The following is a 21,259-nucleotide window of genomic DNA, read 5'->3' as shown; positions in this document are numbered from 1 at the left end:
CTGACACTAAAAAAAAAAAAAAAAAAAAAAAAAAAAAAAAAAAAGTGGAGACTGCTTGTCTTGGAGAGTTTATTAGAGGGCAGACTGAATTTTCTGCTCTGGGCCAGAGGTTTGGCTGTGGCCATTTTTGCTCTGATCCCCTCAAGAGGTGCAGAAAGCCTCCAGGGAAAAAAAGAGGCACAGAAGACTGGTTTCCATTGAGCTCACCCCCCTGACAGGGGATAGGGCCTCTCTGCCCAGGCAGGGATACCTCAGAAACAGTGCGGCAGGACACAGGCTGGAAGAGCAGGTAGATGACAATCCTTTGGATCCTATAAGACTGTAAAATCCCAATGCCAGGGGATAAATGTGCATTGAACTCCAAGTGTGGCCTAATGCCTGGTTTATTTTTCAGATATAATTCTCCTTTTCTTTTTTTTTTCTCCTTTTCTCATGACATTTCCCCCCTGCTGTATTTTTCCTTATACCTTCTCCTCATTTTAACTAGATGTCTATTATACCAACTCTTTTTTCATGGTCACTTTTTGAACTTGTATTTTTATACACCTATATTTTTTATAGATATATGCTTTATTTTAGCCTGTGTTTCAATCTATTAAGTTTTTCCTTTTTATATATACAAGTTTTACTTTCCTAGTAATTTTGGGGCATAGTGTCCTCTAACACACAGATCAAAATACAACCAGGAACAACTAAAGCACCCTGCTTTGTCTACATGGAGAGATTGTAGCCCCCTTACTCCTCCCCCCTTTTTTCAAGTCTATTTTTATTTAAAAATTTTTTAATTTTTTCAATTTAAAAATTTTACTCTTGGGTTTCATTTTGGCTTTGTATTTTCGGTGGTGGTGTCTGACCACTCTGGATTTTGCATCTGGCTTCGGTGATGGTTGACATTTTGGACTCTGTCCCTTTGCTCCACCAGCCCTTGAGAATGATTAGAAAGAGGAACTCTCAACAAAGAACCAGAGACAATGTCCCCTGCCACAGAACCAGTGGATATGGATATAAGCAGGAGGTCAGACATAGACTTCAGGAAAGCAATCATGAAGTCAACAGCCAGGCTTGAAAAAAGCATTAGTGATAATATAGAATCTCTAAGGGCAGAAATGAGATCTAATCAGGCCAAACTTAAAAATGCTATGATTGAGATGCATTCATATGTCTGTATACTCCAACAGACAGGGTGAATGAGGCAGAAGAATGAATTAGTGGTCTAGAACACATGCTGATAGAAAGTAAGGAAGCTGAAGAAGATAGGGATAGACAGCTAGTGGCACATAAAAACAGACTTAGATCAGGACACCATGAAATGTTCCAATGTTAGAATTATTGGTATCCCCAAGGGGGTGGAGAGATAGAGAGGACTAGAAGGTATATTTGAGCAAAACATAGCTGAGAACTTCCCTAATCTGGGGAAGGAAACAAGCATTTGTGTCTAAGAGGCATACAGGACCCCTCCCCAAATAAGTAAGAATAGATCAACACCATGACATGTAATAGTGAAGCTTGCAAATCTTACAGCCAAGGAGGCTATCCTGAGAGTAGCTAGGGGGAAAATATTTCTTACATACAGAGGGAGGAACATCAGAATAACATCAGACCTGTCCACAGAGGCCTGGCAAGTCAGATAGGGCTGGAAGGACATATTCAGGTACTAAATGAAAAGAACATGCAGACAAGAATACTTTACCCAGCAGGCTGTCCTTCAGAACAGACGGAGATAAAGAGCTTTCAGGACAGTCAGAAATTGAAAGACTATGTGACCATCAAGCCAACCCTGCAAGAAATATTATGGGGAATCCTTTAAGTAAAGAGAAACCCCAAGAGTCACATAGACCAGAAACAACAACAACAACAACAACAACAGAAAACCTACAGGAACAGGGACTTTACAGACAATACAATGGTACTGAATTCATATTTTTCAATAGTTACTCTCAATGTGAATGGGCTGAATGCTCTCATCAAGAGATACAGGGTTTCAGATAGGATAAAAAAGCAGGACCCATCCATATACTGTCTACAAGAGACTCATTTTGAACCTAAAGAAAACTCCAGTTTGAAGGGGATGAAGAATTATTTACCATACCAACAGACCTCAAAAGAAAGCTGGGGTTCATCAAGATCAAAAGCTTCTCTGGGTTTTGGAGGGGCGGGGGGTGGGAGGTTGGGGTACCAGGTGGTGGGTATTATAGAAGGCACAGATTGCATGGAGCACTGGGTGTGGTGCAAAAATAATGAATACTGTTATGCTACAAATAAATAAAAAATAAATTTAAAAAAAGAGCATCTCAGAAGGATATGGGGTAGCTGATAAAATCAAAGAACTAAAAACCACATTCTGACTCTGATTCTCCAAGAGGGTCCAGGATCTGTGATTCAGGAAGAAGCCCCCCACTCCCGATCACTCATATTGAGATTCAAGGACTCAAGAAAGAATATCTAAAGAAACATCTCCTGTGTTATCTCTGTGAGGTCTTTACAGCTGGATTAAAATTTGCTGATGTGTAAAAATTAAAAAAAAAATTGCTGATGTGTAAAGTGACAGGGCTAGCTCACCAGAATGGGGCTAAAAACAAACAAACTTAAGTCTACACATTTCTTTCGATATCAAGCTACCCTGTTGCATATACATATAATCTGTTTCTTCTACATAATTATAATTTCAAGCCACCGGTTGTCTACATGGCATCTGAGAATTTAAACAAGTTTGTGCAAGACAAAGGAGAGTTGTAGGGTTCTCTGTTCCCATGGTAGAGGCAGACAGCACAGCTCAAGGGCAGCTTGCTCAACAGAGGACAGGGACTCCTTTCATTCCAAATCAGACTCACTCCAGAAAATACTCAGCCCTCTAAGGCGGGCTGACTGCCAGACCTCCGTAATCAACATGGCCCCAGCACAAGCTTTTTCAGAACACTGCAGGACAGCTACAGCTTGGTATTTCTAACGACAGTGGCCAGCCACCATCACTCTCTGTCACTTAGAGAAGTCCCCAGTTCAGCATCTTGGCTTCCGACTGGGTTTGGGTCTTGTCCTTTGACTCAATTTACTGGCCAAAGCAACAGAAGGGACTGACGGGAAAATTATCAGGTGACCAAACTCAACGGATGAAAACGAGATGTTAGCTGTAGTTGCCTACAACAAACTCCCATGGTTTGTGCCCCCTACAAACCTACCATCCTGGAGGAAACACCATGAGCAGCAGGAGAATCATACCTGAGTGTCTGGAGGGAGGAGCGCTGAAGTTTCAAGGTGTCATACAGCATCTTTACTCCGCTATACTCCAAGGAATTCTGGCCCAGGTCCAGAGTGACCAGTCTCTGATTGTTTCCAAGGGAAGAGGAGAGGACTTCACAGCAGAAAGGGGTGATGGCACATCCCCACAACCTATAGGGGAGACACAAAATTAGTTGATTCAACCGACGTGTACTGATACCGTCCTATGTGACAGATACACTCTTGGGTGTTGGAGATGCAACAAGGAACAACAGAAGTCTCCTTCCTCTGAGCTCATGTACTAATAGGAAACAGATGAATGTAGTGTGTTATATCCAATAAGGTTATGAAGAGCAAAGGGAGAAGATGGGGGGCACTCAGTACAACAGTTGAGGAAGACCTGAGTGTTGAAGAGAATGAACCATAGAGAGACCTGAAGTAGGAGCTCCCCAGGCAGATAAATAGCTTGTGCAAAGCCCTGAGGTTGTGTCAGATTATCATGTAAAACGATGTCAAGGTAGCCAGCCTGAGAGTGAGCCAGGGAGAGCTGAAAGAGAGGAGGTCACAGACAAGAGGGAGCCATCTCACAGAAAGTCCTTAGGCCCTTGTAAATGGCAGGTTTTACTTGGAATGAGATGGGGAACCACCGAGGGTTTTGAGCAGAAACAGGACAGGAGCTACACCTTAGAGGTTATTCCTAGTACTTGGTTGAAAACCATAGGGGTACAGAGAAGGCAGAATACAGACTAGGTGGAAGGCTTTACAACCATCCAGATATTACGAGGATGTAGAGGGGGTAGGAGATCAGATTCTAGATTTCTAGAAAATGGCAGCAGGAGTTTAAAAAGGTTTGGATTTGAAGGGAGTTGGGGGAAATTGGAAGGGGAGGTGAACCATGAGAGACTATGGACTCTGAAAAACAATCTGGGGGATTTGAAGGGGCGGGGGGTGGGAGGTTGGGGGAACCAGGTGGTGGGTATTAGAGAGGGCACGGACTGCATGGAGCACTGGGTGTGGTGCAAAAACAATGAATACTGTTATGCTGAAAATAAAAAAAATAAAAATAAAAATAAAAAGGTTTGGATTTGGTATTTGAAAGAAAAAAGGAATAAAGGATTTTGTTCTGAGCAAATAATGTTGCACAAATGTTCAAGGGTTTGTGTATATATGAGTGTGTGCACGTGCACACACACGCACACACACATGAGAATAGGTCATGTGTTTAAGCATTCCCCAGGATTTTGAAGAGACTAAACCTAACACCTTCTTCATAGCACACTGAATAACATGAGAACATATTTCATTATCATAGCCAACAGTGGATGCATCCAACTCCGTTTCCTAGAACATATAGCTGCGCTTACACTGTCCGGAAGTCAAGGCTCACCGGACACTTCCCTATACCAGTAGGGCGAGTGGTTAAGAGAGGCTCCTCCCAGTCATCATTAGCATCACCGCCCTCCTCGGGGGCACCTGCCCCGAATTGTAACAACCAGAGGTTTTACTTGTGGAGATCCCAACTGGACGGGTCTGAGGTACAGCCTGGGTGTTGGGATTCTCAAAGGCACAAGCATTTCAACTGTGTGGCAGAGGTTGGACACCAGGACTCACCTTGCCTTGTGGTACTGTGGAGGCCAGAAAACTGCTACCCTCTGGGAGTCCCTCACAGGTCAGTTTCCAGATTCAAGTGTATCTAAGTAATGGTACCTAAGTCACGTAGGATTGTGAGACAGAACTGAGGGGAAGCCATTTACCTGCTCACGGATGGGAAATTTGCTGCAGTATTGAGTTCCTACCCCGGGGAGGCTGGGTGTTGGGGCAGCCACTCCTTGATGCTGTAAGTATTGCATCCTTAACATGGTCCACAGGTGGCTTTTGAATGACCTAGACTAGAAATTCTTCCTTTAACCCTTCCAGTGAATTTTCTTCCCCAGCTTCTCTGACATATAAAAATTGACAAATAAAAATTGTATGCATTTAAGGTGTACTGTATAATGATTTAATATATGTACACACTGAAATGATCACCACATCAAGCTAATTAACACACCGTCAGATCACAGAGCCACCATTTTTTGTGTGAGGACAATTTGCTGAGAGCAATGTTTTATTGATGAAAAGTAGAAGTTTCTGGAGACTTTCTTTAATCTTTATGGACATATAATGGACATAAACCGTTGTGTAAGTTTAAGGTGTGAAATGTGCAGATTTGGTACATTTATGTCTTGCCAGACAATGGCCTCTGTAGTGTTAGCTAACACCTCTATCCCAACATAATTTCTTCTTTTGGTGAGGAAATTTAAGATCTATTCTTTTAAACAGACTCTTAACTACAAGGGAACAAACCAATGGTCAGCAGAGGGGAGGTGGGTGGGGGAAGGAAGGAGGGCACCTGTCCTGATGAGACTTGGGTGTTGTGTGGAAGTGTTGAATCACTATATTGTGTAACTAAAACTAATAATAATGTGTTAATGGCACTGGAAAGAAAAAAAAATCTGTTCTTTTAGCGACTTTCAAGCATAGAACAGAGTATTATTAGGTATAATCTCCACGCTATGTGTTAGATCTTCAGAATGTGTTCATCTTCTTTTTTTTTTAATATTTAATTTATTTATTATTATTTTTTTTTATTTCCAGCATAACAGTATTCCTTATTTTTGCACCACACCCCGTGCTCCATGCAATCCGTGCCCTCTATAATACCCACCACCTGGTACCCCAACCTCCCACCCCCCCGTCCCTTCAAAACCCTCAGATTGTTTTTCAGAGTCCATAGTCTCTCATGGTTCACCTCCCCTTCCAATTTCCCCCAACTCCCTTCTCCACTCTAAGTCCCCATGTCCTCCATGCTATTTGTTATGCTCCACAAATAAGTGAAACCATATGATAATTGACTCTCTCTGCTTGACTTATTTCACTCAGCATAATCTCTTCCAGTCCCGTCCATGTTGCTACAAAAGTTGGGTATTCATCCTTTCTGATGGAGGCATAATACTCTATCCCCAGGGGTACAGGTCTGTGAATCACCAGGTTTACACACTTCACAGCACTCACCAAAGCACATACCCTCCCCAATGTCCATAATCCCACCCCCTTCTCCCAAACCCCCTCCCCCCAGCAACCCTCAGTTTGTTTTGTGAGATTAAAAGTCACTTATGGTTTGTCTCCCTCCCAATCCCATCTTGTTTCATTTATTCTTCTCCTACCCACTTAAGCCCCCATGTTGCATCACCACTTCCTCATATCAGGGAGATCATATGATAGTTGTCTTTCTCTGCTTGACTTATTTCGCTAAGCATGATACGCTCTAGTTCCATCCATGTTGTCGCAAATGGCAAGATTTCATTTCTTTTGATGGCTGCATAGTATTCCATTGTGTATATATACCACATCTTCTTGATCCATTCATCTGTTGATGGACATCTAGGTTCTTTCCATAGTTTGGCTATTGTGGACATTGCTGCTATAAACATTCAGGTGCACGTGCCCCTTTGGATCACTACGTTTGTATCCTTAGGGTAAATACCCAATAGTGCAATTGCTGGGTCATGTTCATCTTCTAACCGAAAGTCTTCATCCTTTGATCAACCCCCCACCCCATTTCCTCCCGCCCTTTGACCTCTGACAACCACCACGCTACTCTACCTCTATGAGCTCAGCTCTTCACGAATCCACACAGAAGAGGTGTCATTCAGTACTTGTCTTTGCCTTTCCCTTCTTAGCATGATACCCTCAAGTTTCATCCATGTTATCTCAAATGGCAGGATTTCCTTCCTTCTCTTGGCTAATATTACATTGTATATATATGTATATATCTCACATCTTCTTTATCCCATCATCTGTTGGTGATAACTTACCTTGTTTCCTCTCTTGGCCATTGTGAAAAATGTTGCAATAAACACGAGAACGCGGATATCTGTTCGAGATCTTGTTTCACTTCCTTTAGGTACATATTCAGAAGAGGGATTGCCGGATCACAGGATACTTCTATTTTTAGCATCACAGGATACTTCTATTTTTAGCTTTAGAAGCTCCATATGGCTTCCAGAGTGGCCACGCCGGCTTCCGTTCCCACCAGCGGGTACACGAGGATTCCTTATTCTCCATGTCCTCCCCACTGCTTGTTATCTCTGTTCTTTTTACTAACAGCCATCCTGAAAGGTATCAAGTGAGAGCTCATGTGGTTTCAATTTCCATTTCCCTGATGATTAGCGATGCCAAACTATTTTTCATGTCCCTGTTGGCCATTTGTTGGTCTGATTTGGGAAAAAAGGTCTCTTCATGTCCTTTGCTCATCACTTTTATTTATTTATTTTTTTGCTATTGCATTGTATAGGTTCCTTTTCTATTTTAGATATTAACCCCTTATCAGACCTATGTTTTCCAAATATTTTTCTGTAGGTTGTCTTTTCATTTTGTTGATTGTTTCCTTTAGTAGACAGAAGATTTTTAATTTGATGACGTTCCACTTATTTATTTTTGCTTTGGGCATCATATCCAAAAAATCATTGCCAAGATGAATGCGAAAGAGCTTATGTCCTATGTTTTCTTTTAGGAACTTGAAAGTGTTAGGTTTTTAAGTCTTTAATCCATTCTGAGTTAATTTTTGTGGATGGTGTAAGGGCTCAATTTCATGCTTTTGCATGTGGATGTCCAGCTTTTTTCAACCCTATTTATTAAAGAGATTATCCCTTCCCCATTGAGTATTCTCGGTGGCTTGTCAAAGACTAGTTGACTGTGTGTGGCGGGGGGGTTATTTCTGGGCTCTCTATTCTGTTCTTTCAGTTTATGTATCTGTTTTTATGCCAGAACCATGCTATTTTGATACTAAGGCTTCATAATACAGTTTGAAATCAGAAAGTGTGTGATGCCTCCACTTCGTTCTTTGTCAGAATTGACTTGGCTCTTTGGAGTCTTTTGCGGTTGTCTACAAATTTGTTTTTTTTTTTAATTTATTTTTTATTTCCAGCATAACAGTATTCATTATTTTTGCACCACACCCAGTGCTCCATGCAATCCGTGCCCTCTATAATACCCACCACCTTGTACCCCAACCTCCCATCCCACACCCCTTTAAAACCCTTAGATTGTTTTTCAGAGTCCATAGTCTCCCATGGTTCACCTCCCCTTCCAATTTCCCCCAACTCCCTTCTCCTCTCTAACTCCCCATGTCCTCCATGCTATTTGTTTTGCTCCACAAATAAATGAAACCATATGATAATTGACTCTCTCTGCTTGACTTATTTCACTCAGCATAATCTCTTCCAGTCCCATCCATGTTGCTACAAAAGTTGGGTATTCGTCCTTTCTGATGGCCATCTGTACCCCAATGTTTATAGCAGCAATGGCCACAGTCACCAAATTTGGGGTTTTAAAAAAATGTGAAAATTGCTATCCTATTGGATTTTTTTAAAAAAAGATTTTATTTATTTATTTGACAGAGAGAGATCACAAGTAGGCAGAGAGGCAGGCAGAGAGAGAGAGAGGAGGAAGCAGGCTCCCCGCTGAGCAGAGAGCCCGATGCAGGACTCGATCCCAGGACCCCGAGATCACGACCTGAGCCGAAGGCAGCGGCCCAACCCACTGAGCCACCCAGGCGTCCCCCTATTGGATTTAAAAAAAAAATTTTAAATTTATTTTCAGCTTAATAGTATTCATTGTTTTTTCACCACACCCTGTGCTCCATGTAATCCGTGCCCTCTCCAATACCCACCACCTGGTTCCCCCAACCTCCCACCCCCCGCCCCTTCAAAACCCTCAGATTGTTTTTCAGAGTCCATAGTCTCTCATGGTTCACCTCCACTTCCAATTTCCCTCAACTCCCTTCTCCTCTTAACTCCCCCTTGTTCTCCATGCTATTTGTTATGCTCCACAAATAAGTGAAACTATATGATAATTGACTCTCTGCTTGACTTATTTATTCTATTGGATTTTTAAAATACTCTACCAGGTTTGTTCCAGTCTCTTGTATTTGAGCTGGAGATTTGCTACACTAATGTATTTCAGAGACAGGTTAAAGTTACAAATAAACACAACTTACCATAGACATTTGAGGTTACAGGTTGGCTTCTTCAAAGCCTCACACAGAAACTTGAGTCCAGTAAATCCTATGTGATTCAGCCCCAGATCCAAGTGTGTAAGGCTTGAATTTTTCTGGAGAAGTGTTGACAGATAATTGCAGCTGCTGCTGGTTATGCTACAGTACCAAAGCCTAGAAATCAATTACACAAACACAAAATAAACTTGAGTCCTCCCTGAGGAGGTGTACCCAAACCAGGCTCGTTGACTTCAAGCCACAGGTTTCAGGCAAGCTTGCAGACAATGAGATGTGGAAATGAAGTCATGGGTGGAGCTAGAATTGCTACATAAGTTATTATATGGGCCCCACTCACCTCCTTCCACTCCACGCACCCACAGCTGTCTACACCCTGATCCCTGGTCCCTGTGAGTGTTTGATGTTGTGTGTAATGGGGAGGAGTGGTTAAGGATCTGGAGGTGGGGAGATTATCTGGGTGAGCCAATGTAATCACAAGGATCCTTACAAGAAGGGGCAAGAAAGTCAAAGCAAGCCTGGGGAGAGGTGATAAGACAGACAGGAGGACACTGAAGACACGATGTTGCTGGCTTTGGGCATGGGGGAAGGAGCCATGAGCCAAGGGATGCAGCCACCTCTACAAGCTGGACAAAGCTGGGAAGCAGATTCTTCCCTGGAGATCTTAGAAGGAACACAGCCCTGTGGACACCTTGATTCTAGCTCAGGGAAACCCATTTTGGACTCCTGGCCTTTAGAACTTTAAGATAGTGAATTTATGTTGTTTTAAGTCTCTGAGTTTGTGACAGTTGGTTACAGAAAGAGTTAGGAAACTAAGTGGTATTTATCATTTCTACTGTAACTGTGAGACAAGAGAAGATCCATCTTGCCTTGACTTGCAAATTCTATTAGTGGAAGGGACCAATTCTATGTCCCAAATCCAGTTACTAGATAGGCCGTATGTAGAAGTGGAGGGCACCAGTTCTCCTCAGGACAAGCCTGGCCCTAGAGCCTGGATATCCACAAGTCAGCTACACAAGATAGCAGCGCGACTTCTTAACTATTAAAAACATTTTTTTTTTTTTTTGCCTTTCCCTGGTTTACTATTACTATATCAGAAAACCAGAGATGGCTGGAATGATCACTGGCCACTTTCTTAGACAGAATAATGTCCCTCTGAGATGTCTGTGCTCTAATCCCCACGCGTTACATGGCAGGTGAGACTGAGACCAAGGGTCTTGCCTGGTGGGTTATCCTGGACTGCAGAGAGGGGCGGAATCGAACGCTAGGCGTCCTTCCTCACTGAAGTGCAGAGAGGTTCAATGTGTGGGCTTGACCCACCACAGCTGGCTTTGAAGGTGGAGGAAAGGGCCATGAACCAAGGAGCACGGTGGCCATTCGGGGACGAGGCCAGCTCTCCATTTGCAGGGACCCCTGTCCCATAGCCACAAAGAAGCAGATTCTGCCAACAGCCTGAATGAGCAAGGAACACAGAAAGGAGCACAGCCTTGTGCATCCTGGTCTCCTGGCCTGTGAAAGGATGCAAACAGTGTTGAGCTGATGAGCTGGTGGTGATTTGTTACAGCAGTAACAGGACACCAACTTGGCTGCCTTTTCGTTTCAGTGAACCTCACTAAGCGATGGTATCAGCCTTGGCTCCCACAAGGGCCCCCTGTCACGTGGCCAGAGCTCAGGGAAAAACAGTGATATGATATATCCAGGGATGTGGGCCCACAGGCAGCCTTTGAGACAAGCCATGATACAGCCCCTTGGCTTGGACATTTGTACATTTATAGAAACTCCCAGAACTATGGGGTAACAGAGGAAGGCCCGAGCAAATTCTGGCAACTTAGTGATGTGGGGACACGGCTCACAAAACAGAACTGAGCTCCAGAAAGAAGAGGTCTTGACCTGTAGCTCCTACCTCCACAGGGTGCAAATACAATGACATTTAACGCCCACGTCTTAGCTTTCTCACTGCAGAATGGACAGACAGACACTGATTTCATAAAGCTGGGGGGCAAATGAAAGAAATCTCTGGCAAGATCTTGGCAGAGTGCCCACCACATATTAATTAATTCGGGAGCCTGGTAAATATTGGCCATGACTTATTTTTCTGTTTAAATGATTTGAGGGTAATTACATGTAACATAACTTGAAGACAGAGCTAGTGCGTGGGTGGCATCTTTTTTTTTTTCTTAAATATTCAATTTATTTATTTGACAGAGAGATGGAGAGATTGCACAAGTAGGCAAAGCAGCAGGCAGCGAAAGGGGGAAGCAGACTCCCCGCTGAGCAGAGAGCTCGATGTGGGGCTCCATCCCAGGACCCTGAGATCATGACCTGAGCCAAAGGCAGAGGCTTAAGCCACTGAGCCACCCAGGTGTCCCAGCATCTTATTTCTTATGGAACTTTATGTTATTTCAGTGTTTGGGGGGCTGAGACAGTGGGAGTGAACGCCCTTCCTTCCAACTCTCTCCAACCAAGAGCTGAATGCTTCATGGAACTTTGAGTGACTGAGTAGTTTTTGGATACTGAGTGCCTTAAGGCATATCCTAGATCAAAACTAGTTTATAGGAAATGCTGACAGCTGCCGTCTGAGGTGATCTTGTCAACGGCAAGAACACTGGAGATGCTGGCACTGAACAGAATCTGAGTAGAAATAGTCACTGCAGCTCCGTTCCTTTCTCAAAACCTGTCCTGTGACTTCAGTATTAACAAGAGGATTTTAACGAGCTAGTTGGCCAGTAAGTCCACATACAGTCAGCTGCGGGTGGAGTTTGTGTTACGTGGCCTTAAAAACAGGCCTAAGGGGCACCTGGGGCTCAGTTGGTTAAGCATCTGCCTTCGGCTGAGGTCATGATCCTAGAGTTCTTGGATCAAGCCCTTTATTGGGCTCCTCACTGAGCAGGGAGCCTGCTTCCCCCTCTGCCTGCTACTCCCCATGCTTGGGAGCACCCTCTCAGACAAATAAATAAAATCTTAAAGAAGTGCATTAAAAAAACCCAATACCTGGAACCCAGTCACCTCCCCCAAATCCCTATGGAATATTGACTCTACATCTTATACTTTTTTCCTAACACCCTCTTGTCAGGTCCACCAGATCTGACTGCCAGCATCCTACCTGGGCCACTCAGAGGGACTATTAAATGCCTGCACCTGCGCTCTTTGAACCCAGCATGCACGCACACACACACAGCACAGACTTACACCAGCCCCTGCAGCTGGCAGTCCGGGTAACTCAAGCCTTCACACAGCAGCTTTACCCCACCGTCTCCCAGGGCATTCTTGGCCAAGCATAGGTGCGTCAGCCTATGGTTGACGATCAAGGCAGAGGACAGCTCCTTACAACATGCTTCTGTAAGGTGACAGTCTTCCAGCCTGCCAAAGTGTCACACGAGCAGTCAGAGGGGGAGGATATTTCCGAAGCCCCATTTTCTTGGCTGTCCCCAAAGCCTCGAGTCCCCAGCTACCAACCTTCTCATGAGCCCCCTTCTTCTCTCACCATGTGTTTGAGGCTCAGTAATGAAGGACCAGGAGTGAGAGAAGGATGGGACGCATGAGCCACCTGCCTGGGACCCGAAGTGGGAACCGGGTGTCTGCATCAGGAGGAGGTCCCCTACGGGTGGCCCTGTACACGCAGTACTACCATTGCTCTTCCCTATGTGGCCACAGACCTAAAACAGAGATGCTCCATGGGAAGAGAGACGGTACTCACGACAGCCTCTGCAGGAAGCACTTTGGGTGTCTTAGACTCGTTCACAGCAACTTGGCACTCTCTTCCGGGAGCTCAATTCCTGTGAGGTTCAGGCACGTGAGGGACTGGCTGATCCTGAGGGAGCAGGAGAGATGGGCCCACTGCTGGGGGGCAGCCAAACAAGACACCAACCTGCCAGAGAAATGGGAACAGGTCATTCTTAAGAACCAAACACTGGAGGACGGTCTCCACTCCCACCCCTTGTTCCCCGTTATGTCAGGTCCTGGACTAGAGGATGCGGAATGTGGTCCCTGACCCAGTGGCATCTGCATCACCTGGCGGGCAGTTAGAAATGCAAATAAGAAACTCTGGGTGCATATGGACTCCGAAAAACAATCTGAGGGGTTTGAAGTGGCAGGGGGATGGGAGGTTGGGGTACCAGGTGGTGGGTATTATGGAGGGCACGGATTGCATGGAGCACTGGGTGTGGTGCAAAAATAACGAATACTGTTTTTCTGAAAATAAATTAAATAATTTATAAAAATAAAAAAAATAAGAAATAAAAAAAAAAGAAACTCTGGGTGCAGAATCCACTGGCTTCGGTTTTGGGGTATCTTATATCACCCAGAAGACTCCTGGGCCACACCCTTAGACGATGGTTCAGAGGATCTGAGTCAGACCCGAGAATTTGGGTTTTAACAAGTTCCTAAGCCATACAGCTGCCGCTAGTGTGGAGACCACATGTGGAGAACTACTCTAGACATCCAGTCAGTCAACCATTTCAGCCAGCAAGGGACCCACACTCTATCCGAAGAGAGCATTCTTACCATGGAGAATGGAATTCCGTTGGGACATTATGTGTATCATTGTCTTTGGAGTGGGGCTTCTAAAAAAATAGTAAAACATCCCAGATCTGCCATTTACTATACATGCAAATGTGGCCAAGTTATGTAACTTCATCAAACCTCCTTTCCATCTTTAAATTGGAAATAAGTCATACCCTCATGCTGAGAGTTCGTTAAAGTTGATAATTTGCCTGAAGTGTGAAGTGCACTGTGTACCCTATAACTAAGCATAAGTAAAAGTCATCAAAACACTTCCTTTTCTTAGAGCCTAACCTATAATAGAGGAACTGAAGTTAACCTGGGCATTGAAACACAAAGTAGAATTTTTTTTCCCAAAGTAGAGTGTTTAATGGCTTCCCATAAAGTAAAACAATTTTTTAAAATTTAATTTTTTCAGTGTTCCAAGATTCATTGTTGATGCACCATACTCAGTGCTCCACGCAATGAAACAAATTTTTCTGGAATCCCCTCCTTCCATTTTGGGGCATCCATTTATTCCTCAAGAAGCAAGTTAATATTCCAAGTGTTCAAACTGCACACTTTCTTTTCCTGGTGAATCCTCACAGGAAAGAGAAGGGAACGTCATTATCAATGGTCAATTTGGCAACAGCTATTATCAATAATGTAACAGTGAGCATATGTGTGCTTGGACTCAGTCTTAGTCCTCAAATCCCTGGGAGATGCGCATTCCCCATCCTGCAGATGGGTTAAGACCTGGCTGAATAGCCTGAGATCGTAATGGTAGAGGCAGAACCACAATCAAAGTCCAACAGGTCACCTTGAACTGTGTTCCTATTACGACTCAAGTGTGGCCCAGTGAGGATCAAGGGCACCTCAGGATGAGTGATGGAAACCCCTACCAGAGCAATCAGGTGGAGAACATCCCAAGGGGAGACCTCTCAAGCCAGAGGACCACCAAGAAAGGGAAAACCTGGTGCTGTCAATGCATCCTTGCCTGGACAGATGAATCTGGACAGAATCTGGTATTCTGAACCTTGACATCGGAGAAACATAAACCACAAACATTCTCTCTGATTGAGAATGGTATCCAGTTTCAGAATGTTCTGTTGGACTACTATGGATGGTTGTCTAGGTTGTTCAGTGATCAGTACAAGAGGAAACTAAACTCCAGCCCACTTTCTGTTGTGAGGCATGTGCCCGGAGTAGCACTGCTTTGAATCAGAATAAGGGATTTTCCCCCAATTTATACAGAGTTGCTCTACAGTCTTGTGGCATCTCTGTGCACATGCGAGGAGTTCTCAGGGAGAATGGGGTGTACCTGAGGTATTGTAGGTTACACTGTGGGTGTGTCAGGATCTCACATAATACGGGCAGCATATCACTCTGGTCATTTCCTTGAAGGGTCAGATGCGTGAGAGTCTCATGACCACAAAAAACAACACAGAAGTTTCGATAGGTGTCCACTGGGAAAGTATTTTTGAGGCTAGAGAAATGACAAGAAAGGTAAAATCTTGCATTTCTACATACATGGGAACAAAGGGCCACAATAGGTTTAAACACTGGGAACTTTGTTCCTATTTTTCACCTCCAGTGAGGTGTGGTCAAGAAACTGTTATATGAAGGTACACAACTTAATATTTTGATATACTCCTACCTTGTGAAATCATTACCACAAACAAGCTAGTGAATATACCTCTCAGTTCACATAGTCACCATTTTCTCTTTTGTGTGTGTGTGTGTGTGTGTGTGTGGCAAGAACACTGGAGATCAGGTCTCTTAGAAGTTTCAACTATACCTTGCAGTTTTGTTAACTGTTGTCACATTGGTGAGGTTACATCCCCAGAACTCACCCATTTTGCACTAACTGAAACTTTGTATGGCTTGACGAACATCTAATTTTAGGAACTCCCAGAAGCCCCCGTTTCTTTAGTCATCTCAGACTTCTGCAAAAGGGAAGTAGGTCCTCAACAGTTGTTTTGGAGGAAAGCTGTTCTGCGGGTTTTTGAAAGAGATAAGGAAGGGTAGTAGTTTGTTCCCCTCAAGTGTTACCATGGGAACGTTTCAGGAGCACTGGGTCCTGCTCAACATCTCACGTGTAGAATCAGGATCGCATGGCTGGTGCAACCCTAAGTGAGGAGAAGAGACCCTTCTTTCTCTACGTTGACAAAGAAACCTGTGAACGAGGATGCCTTCATTTGGAGAACATCTTGCTGGTACCAGAGCCCACTTTGCAGACTAACTTGTGTTTGCTCTCCTTCCCTAAACCTCCCCCCACAACCTGCCCATGTGTAAGCTTCCAGGACTTTCCCAGCATGCGAGCTGCAAGGGGGTGCCCACAGGAAGACTCTGAGGTGTTGTCACAGGCAGACAGGACCACGCTCTATTCTGATTACGAGTATTTATCTTGTGTAATTACTTTTCTCTGGTGCTTCTGAGCCCCCCTTATTTCTTCCCAACTTCATTCAACTTCTAGATTTTTGGATCAGATTCAGACGTATACCCAGCCCAGGTCACAGGTCTGTCTCAGCACATCGATACCATCTCTCCAACAATGCTCCCAGGCATGGGTGATTTTGCATCCCCTAGGGACACCTGGCAATGTCTGGAGACATTTTAGGTCATCACAGTTGGAGGCAGGGGTGTGGGTGCCACCGGCGTCTGGAAGATAGAGGCCAGGGCTGCTGCTAAAATCCTATGATGCACAGGACAGCCCAACCCCACTGTCTGCAGAGGTTGAGAAATTCTGTTCTATGCACAGCCCTATGGTTGTCTAGTGGTACTGAAGCTGCCGCCAGGATCTGGATGGTCGTCATGGAGTTTCGTGGACATCCAAATCGTATTTCACAGTGTGTTAAAATCACCTGGGGCTGGGGAGAAGGGACCACAGGGAATTATTGTTTAATGGGAGACAGAGTTTCAGTTTTGCAAGATGAAGCGTCCTGGAGATGAATGGTGGTGGCTGTCGCATAATTACACATTTAAAAATCCATCACTGTGAACTCAAGAATGGTTAAGATGATAAGTTTTATGTTATACCACAATAAAAAAATTGGAAAAAGTTACTTCATACAATTCAGTAGACAAGTGTAAGTTATGGACTGTCTCAATTCCTCATGTCTTGAGTACCCAGTTGGACTTTGGGAAAGGGATTCAAATATTACTCCAATGTGAAAAATGTAAGGAACCTGGTTATGCCCTAGGGGTTTTATTTTTTTATTTTTTTAAATATTAGTAATTAGTATTATTAATATTAGGTAAAATGATTTCAAACATGTTATTGGAGATGAAGAACAACATTTCAACATATCAGTCACAAATTTGTAAGTGCTTAAGATCTGTAATCATAGCTAGAAATCTTAACAGCATACTGTCTATAAATTATAGAAAATGTAGACCAAAAAAAATCAGTTTGAACATAAAGGATCTGAAAAACCACTATCAGCACCTTAACATTTGTAGAATATCACATGTAACTAAAATACAATAGAATGTACATTCCATCCAAATGCATAATATACATACCAAGATAAATCATATATTGGGCCACAAAACTTCTCAAAAAGTTTCAAAAGTTTGAAATTTTAAGAACTTTAATTTCTTTCTTTTTTTAAAATTTTTAAAAAATTTTTAAAAATTTATTTATCCGGGTTTAGCGTCTACTTACACCACTTTCTGAAGATTATGGGGAGCGGAGTCTATTTTTTCACAAAGCAGCTTCACGGATGAGGTACTGAGGAAGCTCTGACTGATGTCTAGAAACACCAGACTCTTGTTTGAGTCAAACACGGAAAGAAGATCCATCCAGAAAGGAAGCACATACTGATCATTCTGGAACTTGTTGGGAAGAGGCAAAGAAGGGAAATTACCGAAGACTGCTGGAGAGAAAACGACCACCGGTCCCTCATTGTGAAGCTATTTAGGGAGGGCTGCTCCGGGTATATACACCAATAAACAGGCAGAGCTCTAAAGTCAGATGGTTGAATCACTTAGCATCACTGTCAGACAAGTCATCACCTGAGACAGGTCACTGGAGAAAGAACTCAAGCTTGCTTGCTTTTTTTTTTTTTTTTTTTTTTTGAGATTTTTTATTTGAGAGAAAGAGTGTGAGTGAACAAGCAGGAGCAGGGGTTTGGGGATAGGGGTGGGTATAGGGAGAGGAACAGACTTCCTGCATGGAGCCCGACTCTAGCTCCATCCCAGGATCCCAAGATCATGACCTGAGCCGAAGTCAGATGCTTAACTTACTGAGCCACTTTACCCAGAACTCAAACTTCTTGCACAACAATCTAACAGAGGTTTAGAATAAACCAAAAGTCTAAGATCATTGATACAAAATTAAAAACAAGTTAGAGAGGAGAAGGGAGTTGGGGGAAATTGGAAAGGGAGGTGAATCATGAGAGACTATGGACTCTGAAAAACAATCTGAGAGGTTCGAAGTGGTCGGGGGGTGGGAGGTTGGGGTACCAGGTGGTGGGTATTATAGAGGGCACGGATTGCATGGAGCACCGGGTGTGGTGCAAAAATAATGAATACTGTTATGTTGAAAATAAATAAATTTAATAAAAAAAAATAAAAACATCGCAGTCTCCCCTGGAGGCGTGGGTAATTTGCGTGCCTGCTGCCTTCCTTGGATGTGGTAGCCGTTTCTCAGGCTCTCTCTCCGGAATCGAACCCTGATTCCTCGTCACCCGTGGTCACCATGGTAGGCACGGCTACTACCACTGAAAGTTGATAGGGCAGACGTTCAAATGGGTTGTCGACGCCACGGGGGGCGTGTGATCGGCCTGAGGTTATCTAGAGTCACCAAAGCCGCCAGCAGGCCCCCCCCCCCCCCCCCCCCCCCCGCCGCCCGCCATCACTAGGGAGAGGCTGACCGGGTTGGTTTTGATCTGATAAATGCAGGCATCCCCCCTGTGAGGGGGGTCAGCGCCCGTCAGCATGTATTAGCTCTAGAATTACCACAGTTATCCAAGTAGGAGAGGAGCAAGTGACCAAAGGAACCATAACTGATTTAATGAGCCATTTGCAGTTTCACTGTACCAGCCGTGCATACTTAGACATGCATGGCTTAATCTTTGAGACAAGCATATGCTACTGGCAGGATCAACCAGGTAAGACTGGGTGTGGTGAAAAAATAATGATACTGTTATGCTGAAAATAAATAAATTAAAAAAAATAAAAACAATATACACCATTGATTAAAAAATGAGTGATATGCGTGTCAGAGATCTGAATGTCAGATGGTGTATCCATATGCATGATATTCTCAATCTAATTTACAACTGTATTTGTAACCTAAAACGTCCATAAAAACTTGAGAAGATGTAATCACAGACTTAAGAGAATGTTTATTTTGTTCTGTGGTTGCTTCTGGGCATAGGGTTGGTGTAGGTGATATAATTTCTTTATCCTTTTCAGTATTGCTTTCATTTTCTATTTATGTATGGGATCTTTGCAATCAGGAAAATATTTTCAGGAAAACAGTACAAACACTTGAAGCCATGATGTGTCAGAAAGTTGAAACATTTTAGTTATTGATGGGGAAATACTATGGGACCTAAGAGTAATCAAATATTTGGAGGTTTTTGTGGAGAAAATTGAAGGTACGAGTGTGCAAGGAATAAGAGTAACCAGCACATAAATATAAGAGAGAAAAGTGTAAATGAAAGTTGAAGCTGGAATTTGAACTCCTATATGCTAGGAACCTTGATTAATTTTAGAATTAGTCATCTAAAAATACTACTTCGAAGTAGGTCCAGTGCTTACCTGAAGATAATGGAAAGGAAGCCCAGAAAGCATTTAACTCACCCCCCATCATCACAGTAACAGAGCCGTAACAGAGACAGAGCTCAAAGTCAAACAGTAAGACCCAGCACCTTCGTTGCCTCCTACCATCTTCCATTCCTCAGCCTATAACTGGGCTCGGTGGCTTTCAAACCAAGGCGGCCGGTTTCCAGGGCATAAACATTAATCTGAATAATTAACCTCTTATTTTCCACTCTCCCTCAAGCCTGCTGAGGCTGGCTACTCATGTCACCCTATCTTCTGAAGGACAATTGTCCTTTCTCCTAGAGATGGGCAAGGCTACACAAGACGATGTTTTGGGGATACCCTTCAAAGTCACTAATGGGTGAGTAAATTTGAGTCAACGTGAATATCTTCCTAAGATTCAAAAGAGCTTAGAGAAGAAATAAGCAGTTTCTAAAGGCAAGAAGCTCCATTAGTAGCCTTGACGGAATAGCAAGTCCTACACAAAGTGGACATTTTGTGGTTTGAAATAGGGGAAGAAAGAAGCCAGAAAGAACTTAGGTTCTGTCAGCTTCAGCATGCCTGGCTGCTTTAGGTTGAGGTTTTACCTTTGGTTTTATTAGTGGTACTTGCCTCGATGAAAGATATATTTAAAATTAATGTCCTCATTGCAGAATTTGAAGCAACATGAGGAGGACAAGCCTTTAGAAACCTAGTTTGTGCCTTTCAAAGAGCATGGTCTATATGCTCTGGGGAAAGACATCTGAGGCTGTGTAGGGTTAGTGCAATGGTCTTATCAGGGGAAGATAATCAAGCCATTGTGTAGAACGTGGGCTCGTTCCCACTGTGTTACTGGAGGAAGTGGTCTGACTGAAAGCAGCCTGTGATTTAAGCGTCCCGGAGTTACAGACCAGCAATGCTACGGGCCTGCTGTGATGAGCAGGACAGAAGGGAAAGTGGCAAAAGGCACCTGAAAAGAACGTTCATGGAAAGCATCCGTTTGCGTCTCAGATCAGAATGATTGTAATCACACCTAAAGACATCCATTGCCTTCTTCTCAGATGGGGGCTCCAAGGACCAAGCAGTCCAACTGTGGTTAATTACCTGCAGTGTTCATGTTGGCTCTATTGTTGGTTTTAACTAAACCAAGGTTAAGAAGAAAAAAGAGGGTCCTCAAAAAATTAAAAATAGAGCTATCCTACGACCCAGCAATCATGCTACTGGGAATTTATCCCAAAGATATATATGTGAAAAGAAGGGCCATATGTACTCCTATCTTCATAGAGCAATGTCCACAATAGCCAAACTGTGGAAGAGCCGAGATGCCCTTCAACAGATGAATGGGTAAAGAAAGTGTGGTCCTGGGACGCCTGGGTGGCTCAGTTGGTTAAGCAAGCTGCCTTTGGCTCAGGTCATGATCCCAGCATCCTGGGATTGAGTCCCACATCGGGCTCCTTGCTCGGAAGGGAGCCTGCTTCTCCCTCTGCCTCTGCCTGCCATTCTGTCTCTCTGTGCTCGCTCTCTCTTCCTCTCTCTCTGACAAATAAATAAAATCTTAAAAAAAAAAAAAGAAAGTGTGGTCCTTATATACAATGGACTATCACTCAGCCATTGGAAAAGATGAATACCCAACTTTTGTATCAACATGGACAGGACTGGAGGAGATTATGCTGAGTGAAATAAGTCAAGCAGAGAGAGTCAATTATCATGCGGTTTCACTTACTTGTGGAGCATAAAGAATAGCACAGAGTACATTAGGAG

General features: G+C 43.6%; 1 protein-coding gene across 1 annotated transcript in view; it reads right to left on the bottom strand.

Moving 5' to 3' along the window:
* Positions 1-21,259, bottom strand: part of NLRP2 (NLR family pyrin domain containing 2) — a 34,530-nt gene that overhangs the window by 2,686 nt on the left and 10,585 nt on the right. Inside the window, 7 exon segments of the mRNA XM_032326111.1 lie at positions 3,217-3,387; positions 9,257-9,427; positions 12,458-12,628; positions 12,966-13,136; positions 15,069-15,233; positions 17,415-17,584; positions 19,788-19,792. Of these exon segments, the coding sequence (XP_032182002.1) occupies positions 3,217-3,387; positions 9,257-9,427; positions 12,458-12,628; positions 12,966-13,136; positions 15,069-15,233; positions 17,415-17,584; positions 19,788-19,792 (1,024 nt within the window).

The sequence above is a fragment of the Mustela erminea genome, chromosome 19 (assembly GCF_009829155.1).
Source record: "Mustela erminea isolate mMusErm1 chromosome 19, mMusErm1.Pri, whole genome shotgun sequence".
In the NCBI taxonomy this organism is placed as follows: Eukaryota; Metazoa; Chordata; class Mammalia; order Carnivora; family Mustelidae; genus Mustela; species Mustela erminea.
The sequence above is the reverse complement of the archived record's forward strand: the minus strand, read 5'-3'. Positions and strand labels throughout refer to the sequence as shown.